Source organism: Erythrolamprus reginae, chromosome 1, assembly GCF_031021105.1.
Source record: "Erythrolamprus reginae isolate rEryReg1 chromosome 1, rEryReg1.hap1, whole genome shotgun sequence".
NCBI classification, from domain to species: domain Eukaryota; kingdom Metazoa; phylum Chordata; class Lepidosauria; order Squamata; family Dipsadidae; genus Erythrolamprus; species Erythrolamprus reginae.
Window position 1 is genome coordinate 4,834,201 of NC_091950.1, and position 12,653 is coordinate 4,846,853.

The 12,653-nt window shown below is 46.5% G+C and overlaps 1 protein-coding gene across 2 annotated transcripts in view; it reads right to left on the reverse strand.

Annotated features, from left to right (window-relative positions):
- Nucleotides 1–1,174: 1,174 nt before the first annotated feature.
- Nucleotides 1,175–12,653, reverse strand: part of RFX2 (regulatory factor X2) — a 68,628-nt gene continuing 57,149 nt past the window's right edge. For both annotated transcript variants that reach the window (XM_070743914.1, XM_070743922.1), the window contains 9 exons: nt 11,765–11,883; nt 11,499–11,617; nt 9,394–9,545; nt 7,287–7,384; nt 5,977–6,126; nt 5,337–5,545; nt 3,332–3,485; nt 2,837–2,879; nt 1,175–1,703 (listed from right to left, as the gene is read on the reverse strand). In XM_070743914.1, the coding sequence (XP_070600015.1) occupies nt 1,606–1,703; nt 2,837–2,879; nt 3,332–3,485; nt 5,337–5,545; nt 5,977–6,126; nt 7,287–7,384; nt 9,394–9,545; nt 11,499–11,617; nt 11,765–11,883 (1,142 nt within the window). In that variant the 3' untranslated portion in view covers nt 1,175–1,605. The remainder of the gene's footprint in view (nt 1,704–2,836; nt 2,880–3,331; nt 3,486–5,336; nt 5,546–5,976; nt 6,127–7,286; nt 7,385–9,393; nt 9,546–11,498; nt 11,618–11,764; nt 11,884–12,653) is intronic.

Below are 12,653 nucleotides of genomic sequence, written 5' to 3' on the forward strand. Positions count from 1 at the left end.
AGTGAGGACAAATAAAGGGAAATATTTCTTCACCCAGAGGATCCTTGGTTGATGGAATTCCCTTCCAGAAGAGGTCGTGACGGCTGTTAGCCTGGATATCTTCAAAGCAGGATGAGTCAGATTCATGGATGCCAAGTGCATCGGTGGTTATTGAAACGGATGTCCATGTGCCGCCTCTATGTTGGTTGAGGCAGGCAGGGTTCCCTTGAGTACCACTTGTTGGGGGTCCAGGGAAAGGGAGGGTCTTGCCTTCTCTTTCTGCTCAAGATCCCCATGGACAATTGATGGGCCACTGTGTGACACAGAATAGAAACATAGAAACATAGAAGACTGACGGCAGAAAAAGACCTCATGGTCCATCTAGTCTGCCCTTATACTATTTCCTGTATTTTATCTTACAATGGATATATGTTTATCCCAGGCATGTTTAAATTCGGTTACTGTGGATTTACCAACCACGTCTGCTGGAAGTTTGTTCCAAGGATCTACTACTCTTTCAGTAAAATAATATTTTCTCATGTTGCCTTTGATCTTTCCCCCAACTAACTTCAGATTGTGTCCCCTTGTTCTTGTGTTCACTTTCCTCTTAAAAACACTTCCCTCCTGAATCTTATTTAACCCCTTAACATATTTAAATGTTTCGATCATGTCCCCCCTTTTCCTTCTGTCTTCCAGACTATACAGATTGAGTCCATGAAGTCTTTCCTGATACGTTTTATGCTTAAGACCTTCCACCATTCTTGTAGCCTGTCTTTGGACCCGTTAAATTTTGTCAATATCTTTTTGTAGATGAGGTCTCCAGAACTGAACACAGTATTATTCCAAATGTGGTCTCACCAGCGCTCTATATAAGGGGATCACAATCTCCCTCTTCCTGCTTGTTATGCCTCTAGCTATGCAGTCAAGCATTCTACTTGCTTTTCCTATTGCCTGACCGCACTGCTCACCCATTTTGAGACTGTCAGAAATCACTACCCCTAAATCCTTCTCTTCTGAGGTTTTTGCTAACACAGAACTGCCAATACAATACTCAGATTGAGGATTCCTTTTCCCCAAGTGCATTATTTTACATTCGGAAACATTAAACTGCAGATTCCATAGCTTTGACCACAAGGGAACAGAATATCTCTTTGAGACGACAAGGGAATTGAAGGACCACGACGGATGCTCACGGTTGGCCACAAGTGTCCCTTTATTTCGCAAGAGTGGGAGTGGGACTCCGGGAGGCCGCCCTCCCTCTTCCCCGGCGAAGCACAGAATCGACCGGGCGGCCTTGGGCGGCTCACAGTGGCACCTCGGCAGTTTGTCCCTCTTGGGGAGCGGAGTCAGTTAAGGCAAAGCGTTAAGAGTTAAGGCGGGAGGATGGGGAGGATGGGGCCGGCCGGAGGTCCTTGCCAAGGGAAGGACCAGCCAACTGTTGAGGAGGTTCTCGTGTCTTGCCGGACACCGGCCCGTCTTTGGCGAAGACCCGTAAGCAACGAGGAGGAGGAGCAGGAGCAGGAGGAACGTAGAGGCACGGCGTCGTCCGGGAGGGCCGGGCATCCTCGCAGGGCGTCGTTCAGAAAGCTTTGGCACTCTTGGTGGAGTTGGGACAGAGGGGCCGGCCTAGATCTCCTGCAGGGAAGAGCCGGGGTCGCTGTGCTCGCGCTTCACCCGAGGCTTCACCCGGACTCCAGCTTCGTGGCCCAGGCTGCCGAAGGCGTCTGCGGGACAAGGGGAAAAAAGGAAGAGAAAGATGGAATGTCCAGAATTGTCAAAATTGACCAGGGAGGTGCAAAATAGGGATGAATCCGACTTCTACAAGGCCTGGAGAGATGGTACCATTGGCTAGGACAGTGATGGCAAAGCTTTTCTTCTCTGGGTGCCGAAAGAGCATGGGAGCATGCTATCGCACATGCGCAAGTGCCCACGCCCATAATTCAGTGCCTGGGGAGGGCGGAAACAGCTTCCCCAGCCCACAGGAAGCTCTCTGGAGGCCGGAAATGGCCTCTTTCCCAACTTCTGGTGGGGCCATTAGGCTCATGTTTCGCCCTCCCCAGGCTCCAAAGGCTTCCCTGGCACTGGGGAAGGTTAAAAAGGCCCTTTCCCACCCCCCTGGGGCTGAGCTAGGCCAAGGGCTCATGTGCCAGCAGATATGGCTCTATATGCCACCTGTGGTGCCCGTGCCATAGGTTCGCCATCACTGGGCAAGGACAAAAAAATACCTAAACATTATCAAAAAAAGAAGACTGCTCAACGATGACTTCACGCACTGACAACACATCATGAAATGAAAATAATCCTTTTACATAATTCACAAAAGACATTGATCGACACAACTTGTAGACGGACAACAAATCTTACGAACAAAACCCCAAAATATTGATTCCATAGACAAAAATATGCCCGTTAGGCAAGTACTACCTATACTTATTAAATCGAATTAACAACACACCACGAACAAATAAAAATCAAGGGAAACCTCCGCCAGCTGCACATTTAAATCAGAGGTTGCATAGACAGCACATCTTCTCCTTCCCCCTCTCTTTTCTAACACCCCCTTTCTTTCCCCCCCTAATCCCGTCTTTCTACTATATCTTCTTTATTCCCCCCCCCTTTCCTTTCTTCTGTTTCTGTCTTAGTATAATACATATGATTGTTGTACCATGCATTATATTTATTCCTGTTTCCTTTTTAATGTATATACTCAATAAAGATTATTTAAAAGAAAAAGAAAAAAGAAAGACGGGCCCAGCCATGGCCTGGGAGACGGGTGGGAGGGGGAAGCCCCCACCCCCCCAAAAATGGCCTGGGCAAGCCCCCCACCCCATGGAGGAAGGCCCAGAGGTCTCTGTACCTTTCTCGAAGGCAGCCGGAGAGAGGGAGGCCAGGTCGCTGAACTGAAAGAGAGAAGACAGACGGAGCTTCAATGGGGGCAGCATTCGGATTGACAGCCCTGTGGAGCCAGGGGGCCGAAGGGAGGGGGGTCTTTGGATTGAGGAGACCCCTCCCTGGAAGGGAGAAGGGTTTTCCCGTCTCTCAGGGGGAGGGGGTGCTTTTAAATGGAGCTGGCCCACCCACCTGGGCAGAAGCGGAAGGAGGACCGGCCACGCTGGCACAACCTGAGTGGGCAACGTGACATATTTGGGGGGGACGAGGACGAGGGAGGTAAAGTTTCAACTGGGAGGGAAACTCGGATTCAGGTTCCCCAGTGTAGGTGCCAGGAGGGCTCCGTAGATACATTGGAGGAAGACTTTGTTTCGGACTCTGATTTCTGTCCGGATGCCACCTGGGACCTTGACGTTGGGCTCGTTCCCTGCAGGGCGGATGGGAAGCCGCGCCCGGCACTCACCTCTCCCATCACGGCGATGGGCGTCTCCCCCGTGGCTTCGGCCACCCGGTGCTCCACCAGGTAGAACATGTACTCGTCGTACAGGAGGCGGATCAGGTGGAAGGAGCCGAAACTGGCGGCACTGCGCAAGGTGAGGTCGCGGATCACCATGGAGCTGGGGGGGGGGGAGAGAAAAGGATGCTAGGTTAGCTCAGCCTGAGACGGGGGGGGGGGGGGTAGGGGGGTTTGGAGAGGAGGAGGAGGAGGGTAGGGCCTTTGGTGGTCTGTGAGATTGGCCATTTTCTGATAGAGGTTTCATTACCCAACTCGGTACCGTCATCAGGGCTAGGAGGGAGTGGGGGTTTGGGGAGAGGAGGAGAAGAAAAATAACAGGGGAAGAAAAGAGGGGTAGGAGGAAGAGAAAGAAGAGGAGTGGGAGAGGAAAATAAGAGAAGAAAGAGGAGGAGGAGGAGGAGGAGGAGAACAGTGGGGAGAAAAGGATATTGGGCAGCTCAGTCTGAGACCTAAGTGGGGGGGTTTATGGGGAGGAGAGTAGGGTCTTTGGTGCTCTCTGAGCTTTAAATGTTACCCAACTCAGTACCATCATCAGGGCTAGGGGGAGTGGGGGTTTGGGGCAAGGAGGAGGAGGAGGTAAAGCGCTGTGGGGAGAAAGGGATGTTTGGCGCCCAGCCTGAGACCTGGGTGAATGGATCGGAGGACGTGAAATGGGCCTTTTCCTGCCCCAGGAAGGGCTCTTCGCAAAGCAAAGAGGGTGGGTGTGTTTGTGTGCTGAGGGAATATTTCTAGGGTTGAACGAAGAGGTCCTTAGTGAGGTCCTTTGAATGGGTCCAAAGACGGGCTACAAGAATGGTGGAAGGTCTTAGGCATAAAACGTATCAGGAAAGACTTCATGGACTCCATCTGTAGAGTCTGGAGGACAGAAGGAAAAGGGGGGACATGATGGAAACATTTAAATATGTCAAAGGTGTTAGTAAAGGGTACATGGTTGTTAGGGATTGCCATTGTAAACTGCATATTGTACACTTGTACCAAACTTGTACTTAAAGAGTTAATGTGCACTTAAAGGGTTAACTTGTACTTGAAGAGTTAATATTCAAGGCTGTTTCGTCACTTCCTCATTGAAGCTATAAAAGCTCATTATTCTGCTCAGTCACTTCCTTTACTTTTGCCTGAGAGAAGGGGGAGTTGTGTCTAAACTCTGTGCTTGTATAAGCTTTATGCTTATTATCTATATGGTATTTTGCTTTGTGCTTCTAATCTTGTAATTGCTCAGTGCATATTATTCTGTATTTGCTTCGTGCTTATTCTGGATTGTTTATATTGTGTTTATATGTAAATAATACTTATTTAACTAAGTCTGTGTCTTGGCTTTATCACACATCCACGCTCTGTTAAAATTCTCTGATCGGTGATGTTGAAGGTTTCATAGCCTAGCTAACCGGGACAAGCCAGCAAAAGGGTTAAATAAGGTCCAGGAGGGAAGTGTTTTTAATAGGAAAGTGAACACAAGATCAAGGGGACACAATCTGAAGTTAGTTGGGGGAAAGATCAGAAGCAACGTGAGGAAATGTTATTTGACCGAAAGAGTAGTAGATGCTTGGAACAAACTTCCAGCAGACGTGGTTGGTCAATCCACAGGAACTGAACTTAAACATGCCTGGGATAAACATATATCCATCCTAAGATAAAATACAGGAAATAGTATAAGGGCAGACTAGATGGATCATGAGGTCTTTTTCCACCGTCAGTCTTCTATGTTTCTATGCTTCTAGTGCTCTCCAAGCTTGATGTTTCATTACCCACTAAGTAACGTAATCAAGACAGGTATGTCTTTGTATGTGTGTGCGTGTGTATGTATAACTTGGTGGCATAACGACAGGCTCTTCCAGGTGAGAGGATCCTCCCCATTGAGAAAGCCAGCAGATACAGATGGCAGTACCGGTCACTTTCCCTCTGGCCCTCTGTTCTCGGAGGAGGAAGGGCAGAGAGGGGGCCGAGGGCTCACCTGTAGAAGGACCACTTGAGCAGGAACTGCCGGGCCGCCCGGGGAAAGCTGACGGCGCCCTCGTGCGGCTTCAGCACCCGCGTCACCACCTCGTCCAGCCACCTCGCCCACTGGTCCAGGGAGCTCTGCTGCTGCAGCGTCGCCTTGAAATCCTGCTCCAGTTTTTGCACCAGGCCCTCTTCACACTGGCACACCCAGGAGGCTTGTTCCTGCAAGGGGGGCAGCGACCCACAGGAGAGGAGAGTTGTAGCTCAGGAGCTTGGCACTTTTCTCTGCAGGCGTTTTATGACCCAATAAGTAACATGATCAATGCTAGGTGGCTGGATGGGTTGGAGGAGGAGGAAGAGGGAGGGAGTGGGAGACAATAAAATTCCTTGTGTGTCCAATTGCACTTGGCCAATAAAGAATTCTATTCTGTCCTGTTCTAAACAGCCAACAATCATTGTAAAGTTGCTTTGCATTTTATAATGCTCTGGACCAATCAGATTGCAGTTGACATCCTATGATACAGCATTCATTACTGTTTAACATGCTTCTTTCACCTTAAATGGTAACATAATGGAATATCACCTAGGATTGAGCTAATCCTTGGCGACACTCCCCACCCTTAGGAGACCCTCCCCCCAAGACCCCAACTGACCTGGACGTTGGCAAAGTCCACCCGGTTGAGATCGCTGAGCATCTGGTTGATCTGCGAGGTGTTCTGCAGGACGGCCCGCGCGGCCTGGGCCAGGTGGTTGAGGGAGGTGTACCTGCGCAGGGTCTGGGCGAAGGCACCCACCACGCTCACCTGGGGGCAAGAGAGAGGGTGAGGCCACCCAGGAAGGAAGCAGGGGGCAGGGAGGGGCCCACAGGGCCCTTTCCACACACACACCCTGAAAGCAACCCCCAGGTATTTATCATATACCCCTTTCAAATTCACATTCTAATTTGAAAAGAAACATTTGGCTTTTTTTCAAAAGTTTTTTTATTTTTCTCCACCTTCACAAATACAGATTCAACATGTATATATCTTCCGGTATTACATACAAAGTTCATAATTGTACATTTTTGCCCTTTATTGATAGACCCCTATTTAATTTTTTTTAAAAAAAATTGATATACAACAGCAGCCTGCCCCTTTAATTACCCTTCATACAACTCAACTCAATTCAATTCAATTCAATTTATTAGATTTGTATGCCGCCCCTCCCCGAAGACTCGGGGCGGCTCACAACAGTAATAAAACAATATTACAGTGGTCCCTCGATTTTCGCGGGTTCAAACTTCGCGAAACGGCTATACCACGGTTTCTCAAAAATATTAATTAATAAATACTTTGCTGTTTTCCCCCCTATACCACGGTTTTTCCCGCCCGGTGACGTCATACGTCATCGCCAAACTTTTGTCCGCCTTTAATAAATTTTTTTAAAAATAAACTTTAATAAATAAACATGGTGAGTAATAACCTAAATGATTGCTAAGGGAATGGGAAATTGCAGTTTAGGGGTTTAAAGTGTTAAGGGAAGGCTTGTGATACTGTTCATAGCCAAAAATAGTGTATTTACTTCCGCATCTCTACTTCGCGGAAATTCGACTTTCGCAGCCGGTCTCGGAACGCATCCCCCGCGAAAATCGAGGGAACACTGTATAGCGAAACAAATCTAATATTAAAAGAAGTATATAAACTCCTATTACATCCACCACTGCAACCACCCACAAAGCACTAACCACCAAACCACTAAACCACAAAGCATTAACTACAAACCACACCCAGGCAAGGATGTTATTCCTTTTATATAGGTTACAGCCAATCAGGTTGCAGCACAGTTACCAAACCCATGATTACCTAATGATTATGGCTTACGACAGCCTTGCCTATGGTTACAGGCCATTTTCTTGCATTGTAATATTGCCACCAGAAATGAACTTATCTCTGACCGGTCCGGCCTTTTGTCTCAGCTTGCTTACCTTGCTCTGGACCACGGGCTGCGGGAACTCGCTCATGGCGGTGATCAGCCAGCCCTCCAGGCTCTTGGCAAAGTTGCGGATGGCTTGGGTCAAGGTGCCTGCGGGGGGAAAGAGAGTGGCGTGGCCTCAGTCAAGACCCGGAGCTGTGGGCACCCCGACTGGAAGACCCAAAGGTGCTTTTATTTCACAAGAGGCAACGGGACTTCCTGGGTTTTTTTTTTCTGTTGAAGAGGTTTCGCTTCTCATCCAAGGAGCTTCCTCGGCTCTGACCGGATGGTGAGGAATGGAAGGATTTGTGCTCCTTGCTGATAGCTGCAAGGATCTTCAGCCCAATACAACAAACACGCACATTCCCAACCCAAGTATACATGAAGGCGGAAGCTTGTCAAGCCCAAAGAATAAAACACCCGGACACAAACATAGAAACAGAAGATTTTCGGCAGAAAAAGACCTCGTGGTCCATTTAGTCTGCCCTTGTATTATTTCCTGTATTTTATCTTAGGATGGATCTATGTTTATCCCAGGCATGTTTAAATTCAGTTACATGTCTGCTGGAAGTTTGTTCCAAGCATCTACTACTCTTTCCGTCAAATATTTTCTCATGTTGCTTCTGATCTTTCCCCCAACTAACCGCAGATTGTGTCCCCTTGTTCTTGTGTTCACTTTCCTATTAAAGACACTTCTCTCCTGAACCTTATTTAACCCATTAACATATTTAAATGTTTCGATCATGTCCCCCCTTTTCCTTCTGTCCTCCAGACTCTACAGATTGAGTTCATTAAGTCTTTCCTGATACGTTTTATGCTTAAGACCTTCCACCATTCTTGTAGCCTGTCTTTGGACCCCTTCAATTTTGTCAATATCTTTTTGTAGGTGAGGTCTCCAGAACTGAACACAGTACTGTATTCCAAATATGGTCTCACCAGCGCTCTAACAGTGGGATCACAATCTCTTCCTGCTTGTTATACTTCTAGCTATGCAGCCAAGCATTCTAGTTGGTCTCCCTACCGCCTGACTTCACTGTTCACCCATTTTGAGACTGTCAGAAATCAATACTCCTAAATCCTTCTCTTCTGAAGTTTTCTGCCAATACAATACGCAGACTGAGGATTCCTTTTCCCCAGATGTATTTTACATCTGGAAACATTAAACTGCAGTTTCCATTGCTTTGACTATTTATCTAGTAAAGCTAAATCATTTGCCATATTACGGAAACGGAGCAATCTGTTACATGCAACACAATGCATTGAGGCTTGTGCAGATATGGTGCACCATTTGCGGCCCTATTTGGACCGGGAGTCACTGCTCACAGTCACTCATGCCCTCATCACCTCAAGGCTTGACTATTGTAACACTCTCTACATGGGGCTACCTTTGAAGAGTGTTTGGAAGCTTCAGATCATGCAGAAGGCAGCTGCGAGAGCAATCATGGGCTTCCTTAGGTATGCCCATGTCACACCAACACTCCACAGTCTCCATTGGTTTCTGATCAGTTTCCGGTCACAATTCAAAGTGTTGGTTATCACCTATAAAGCCCTTCATGGCACTGGACCAGATTATCTCCGGGACCGCCTTCTGCTGCACGAATCCCAGTGACCAGTTAGGTCCCACAGAGTTGGCCTTCTCCAGATCCCGTCGACTAAACAATGTCGTCTGGCGAGACCCAGAGGAAGAACCTTCTCTGTGGTGGCCCCGACCCTCTGGAATCAGCTCCCCCCAGAGATCAGAATTGCCCCCACCCTCCTTTCGTAAGCTCCTTAAAACCCACCTCTGTCGTCAGGCATGGGGGAATTGAGATATTCCTTCCCCCCAGGCCTATACAATTTATGCATGGTATATTTGTGTGTATGTTTGGTTTTAATAAGGGTTTTTATTTATTTTAAATATTAGATTTGTTATATGTTTTTTTATTATTGTTGTTAGCCGCCCCGAGTCTACGGAGAGGGGCGGCATACAAACCAAACCAAACCAAACCAAACCAAACCAAACCAAACCAAACCAAATCCATACATAAGTCCGAGCCGAATGGGGAAGAGGATGGAGGGGTGGGGTTCGTGCCTGGAGGGGCGGGCTTCGCAAAGGACACCCCCTCCCCCTTTTTACGCACCGGGAACAGGCCGGAGAACGTCCGGGATGAGAATCTCCACCAGGGTTTGGTACAAGAGGTGGTCACAGCTCCGCATCCAGGCCAGGACGGACTCGTGTTTGCAGAGGCTGATCAGCTGGTGTCTCGGGAGGGTGGCTTCGTAGGACGCTTCGCTGCAAAGGGAAGGCGGGAGAGCGTTTCGGTAAGAGCATCCGAGCTGCCCCTCTCCCTGAAAACCTGTCCAAGGACTCGTCTCTGCATGCGGGGCCACCACTTCCGAGGCAGAGTTGAAATTACAGGTAGGCCTCGCCTGACCATTGCTCACTCAGCGACCGTTTGATAACAGCACTGGAAATTAAGCGAACTTAGCAGTGTTTCTCACACTTCATGGCTGTTGCAGCATCCCAGTGGTCAAAGTTATGCCCTACATGGCATCGGACCAGATTACTTGCAGGACCGTCTCCTGCCGCATGAGTCCCAGCAACCGGTCAGGTCCCACAGAGTCGGCCTTCTCTAGGTTCGGTCAACTAGAAAATGTAGCTTCACGGGGCCTAGGGGAAGAGCCTTCTCTGTGGGGGCCCCGGCCCTCTGGAATCAGCTCCCCCTGGAAATTCGTACTGCCCCCACCCTCCTCGCCTTCCATAAGAGTCTTAAGACTAATTTGTGCCACCAGGATTGGGGCCAAGAGACTGTCGCCCCCTGGCTGACGAATGTTTGTATGATTGTTGTATGAATGGGAGTGATTGATTAGTTTAATTAGGGATTTTAGATTGCTCTGTAATTTTAATTTAATTAGATTGATTTCATTGAAATGTATTGGTTTTTATATGTTGTAAGCCGCCCCGAGTCTTTGGTGAGGGACAACCTAGCAATCCAATCAATCAATCAATCAATAAACAAATATTATTTCCATTTTCCATGATTTGTATTTCTTTCATATTGTGGTTTTGATGCCCTGAAAGCTGCCTTGAGCCGCCATATGCGAGTACGTGGCAAAATAAAATTTTAAAATAAAATCATCATAAAATAAAAGAAAATAATAAAATAAAAATAAAGTAAATAAAGTAAAATAAAATGAAATAATAAAATAAAATAAAATAATAAAGAAAAATAAAATTCAGCAGATTCTAACAGGTTCTGTAGAACCGGTAGCGGAAATTTTTAATAGTTCAGAGAACCAGCAAATACCCCCTTGGGCTGGCGGGATGGGAATGGAGTCTTCAGAGAGGGGCGGCATACAAGTTTCATAAATAATAATGATGATGATGATGATGTCAATACAACACAGCAAATGAGATCACTATGCTGGATTTCGTATTTCATCACCAGTCGGGCGCTTCCCAAGCACCTAGGACTGTGTGATGTAGCGGCGAATTATGTTTGCCGATCCCTGTAAAGCGGCCTTTTGCAATTGACAGATGGAGATTTTGTCAATTCCAATGGTTTTCAAATGTCCGCTGAGATCCTTTGGCCCTGCGCCCAGCGTGCCAAGTACCACTGGGACCACTTTCACTGGCTTGTGCCAGAGTCATTGCAGCTCGATTTTTAGATCTTCGTATTTCACTAATTTCTCTAGCTGCTTCTCCTCAATTCTGCTGTCTCCTGGGATTGCAATGTCGATGATCCATACTTTCTTTTTATTATTTTTATTATTTTTATTTTTTATTATTATTTATTATTATTTATTATTATTATTTATTATTATTATTTATTATTATTATTATTTATTATTATTATTTATTATTATTATTATTATTATTTTTATTTTTTATTATTTTTTATTATTATTTATTATTATTATTATTTATTATTATTATTTATTATTATTATTATTATTTATTATTATTATTTATTATTATTATTTTTATTATTTTTATTTTTTATTATTTTTTATTATTATTTATTATTATTTTTTTTTATTATTATTTATTATTATTATTTATTATTATTTATTATTATTATTTATTATTATTATTATTATTATTATTATCATGCAGTATCCTTTCCCTGCCACGCCCACCAAGCCACGCCCATGGAACCAGGAGTAAAAAAAAATATTGGATCCCACCCCTGCTTTGCGCCCGATTGTCAGGAGAGGCGGAGAGGCCACCTGACCATGGCGATACCTGGCTGCCCCGGCGCCAGAAGCCCCCGTCCGGCTGGGGAGGGATTCGGAGTTCCAGAAGGCGCGCCAGAGTTTCTCCAGGAACGGCAGCTGGAGGCTCATCACCACCTCGACGTTGGCCTGCAGGGAGAGAAGCCCCCCCCCATCAGACCCGCTTCCAGAAAGAGGGCCCCCCTGTGGTGGCCAAATAGTCGCCCCAATGGTGAAGCAAACCCAGGCAGGTCCTCTTCAAACCCGGCCCCCTTTCGGGCGGCGCATGAGCATCACCTCGCAATGCCGGCGGTAGAAGAGCTGCAGAGCCTGGAGGTCACGCGGCTCGATGCCCTCCTGCAAGTGGACGCTTTCCAGATTCAGGGCCGGGAATTCGGGCAGGACGTGAGTGACATCTGCAGGGGGGAGGGAGAAAATTTTATTTATTTATTTATTGGATTTGTATGCTGCCCCTCTTCAGCAAAGCCTTTGATACGGTTCCACATAAAGAGCTGATAGATAAATTAGTGAAGATTGGACTTAATCCCTGGATAGTTCAATGGATTTCAAGCTGGCTGAAGCGTAGACATCAGAGAGTCATTGTTAATGGCGAGTATTCTGAGCAGAGTCAGGTTACAAGCGGTGTGCCACAAGGGTCTGTTCTGGGTCCTATTCTTTTTAATATGTTTGTGAGTGACATAGGGGAAGGTTTGGTAGGGAAAGTTTGCCTATTTGCCGATGACTCTAAAGTGTGCAATAGGGTTGATATTCCTGGAGGGGTCTGTAATATGGTAAATGATTTAGCTTTACTAGATAAATGGTCAAAGCAATGGAAACTGCAGTTTAATGTTTCCACATGTAAAATAATGCACTTGGGGAAAAGGAATCCTCAATCTGAGTATTGTATTGGCAGTTCTGTGTTAGCAAATACTTCAAAAGAAAAGGATTTAGGGGTAATGATTTCTGACAGTCTCCAAATGGGTGAACAGTGCAGTCAGGCGGTAGGAAAAGCAAGTAGGATGCTTGGCTGCATAGCTAGAGGTATAACAAGCAGGAAGAGGGAGATTATGATCCCACTATATAGAATGCTGGTGAGACCACATTTGGAATACTGTGTTCAGTTCTGGAGACCTCACCTACAAAAAGATATTGACAAAATTGAAGGGGTCCAAAGACGGGCTACAAG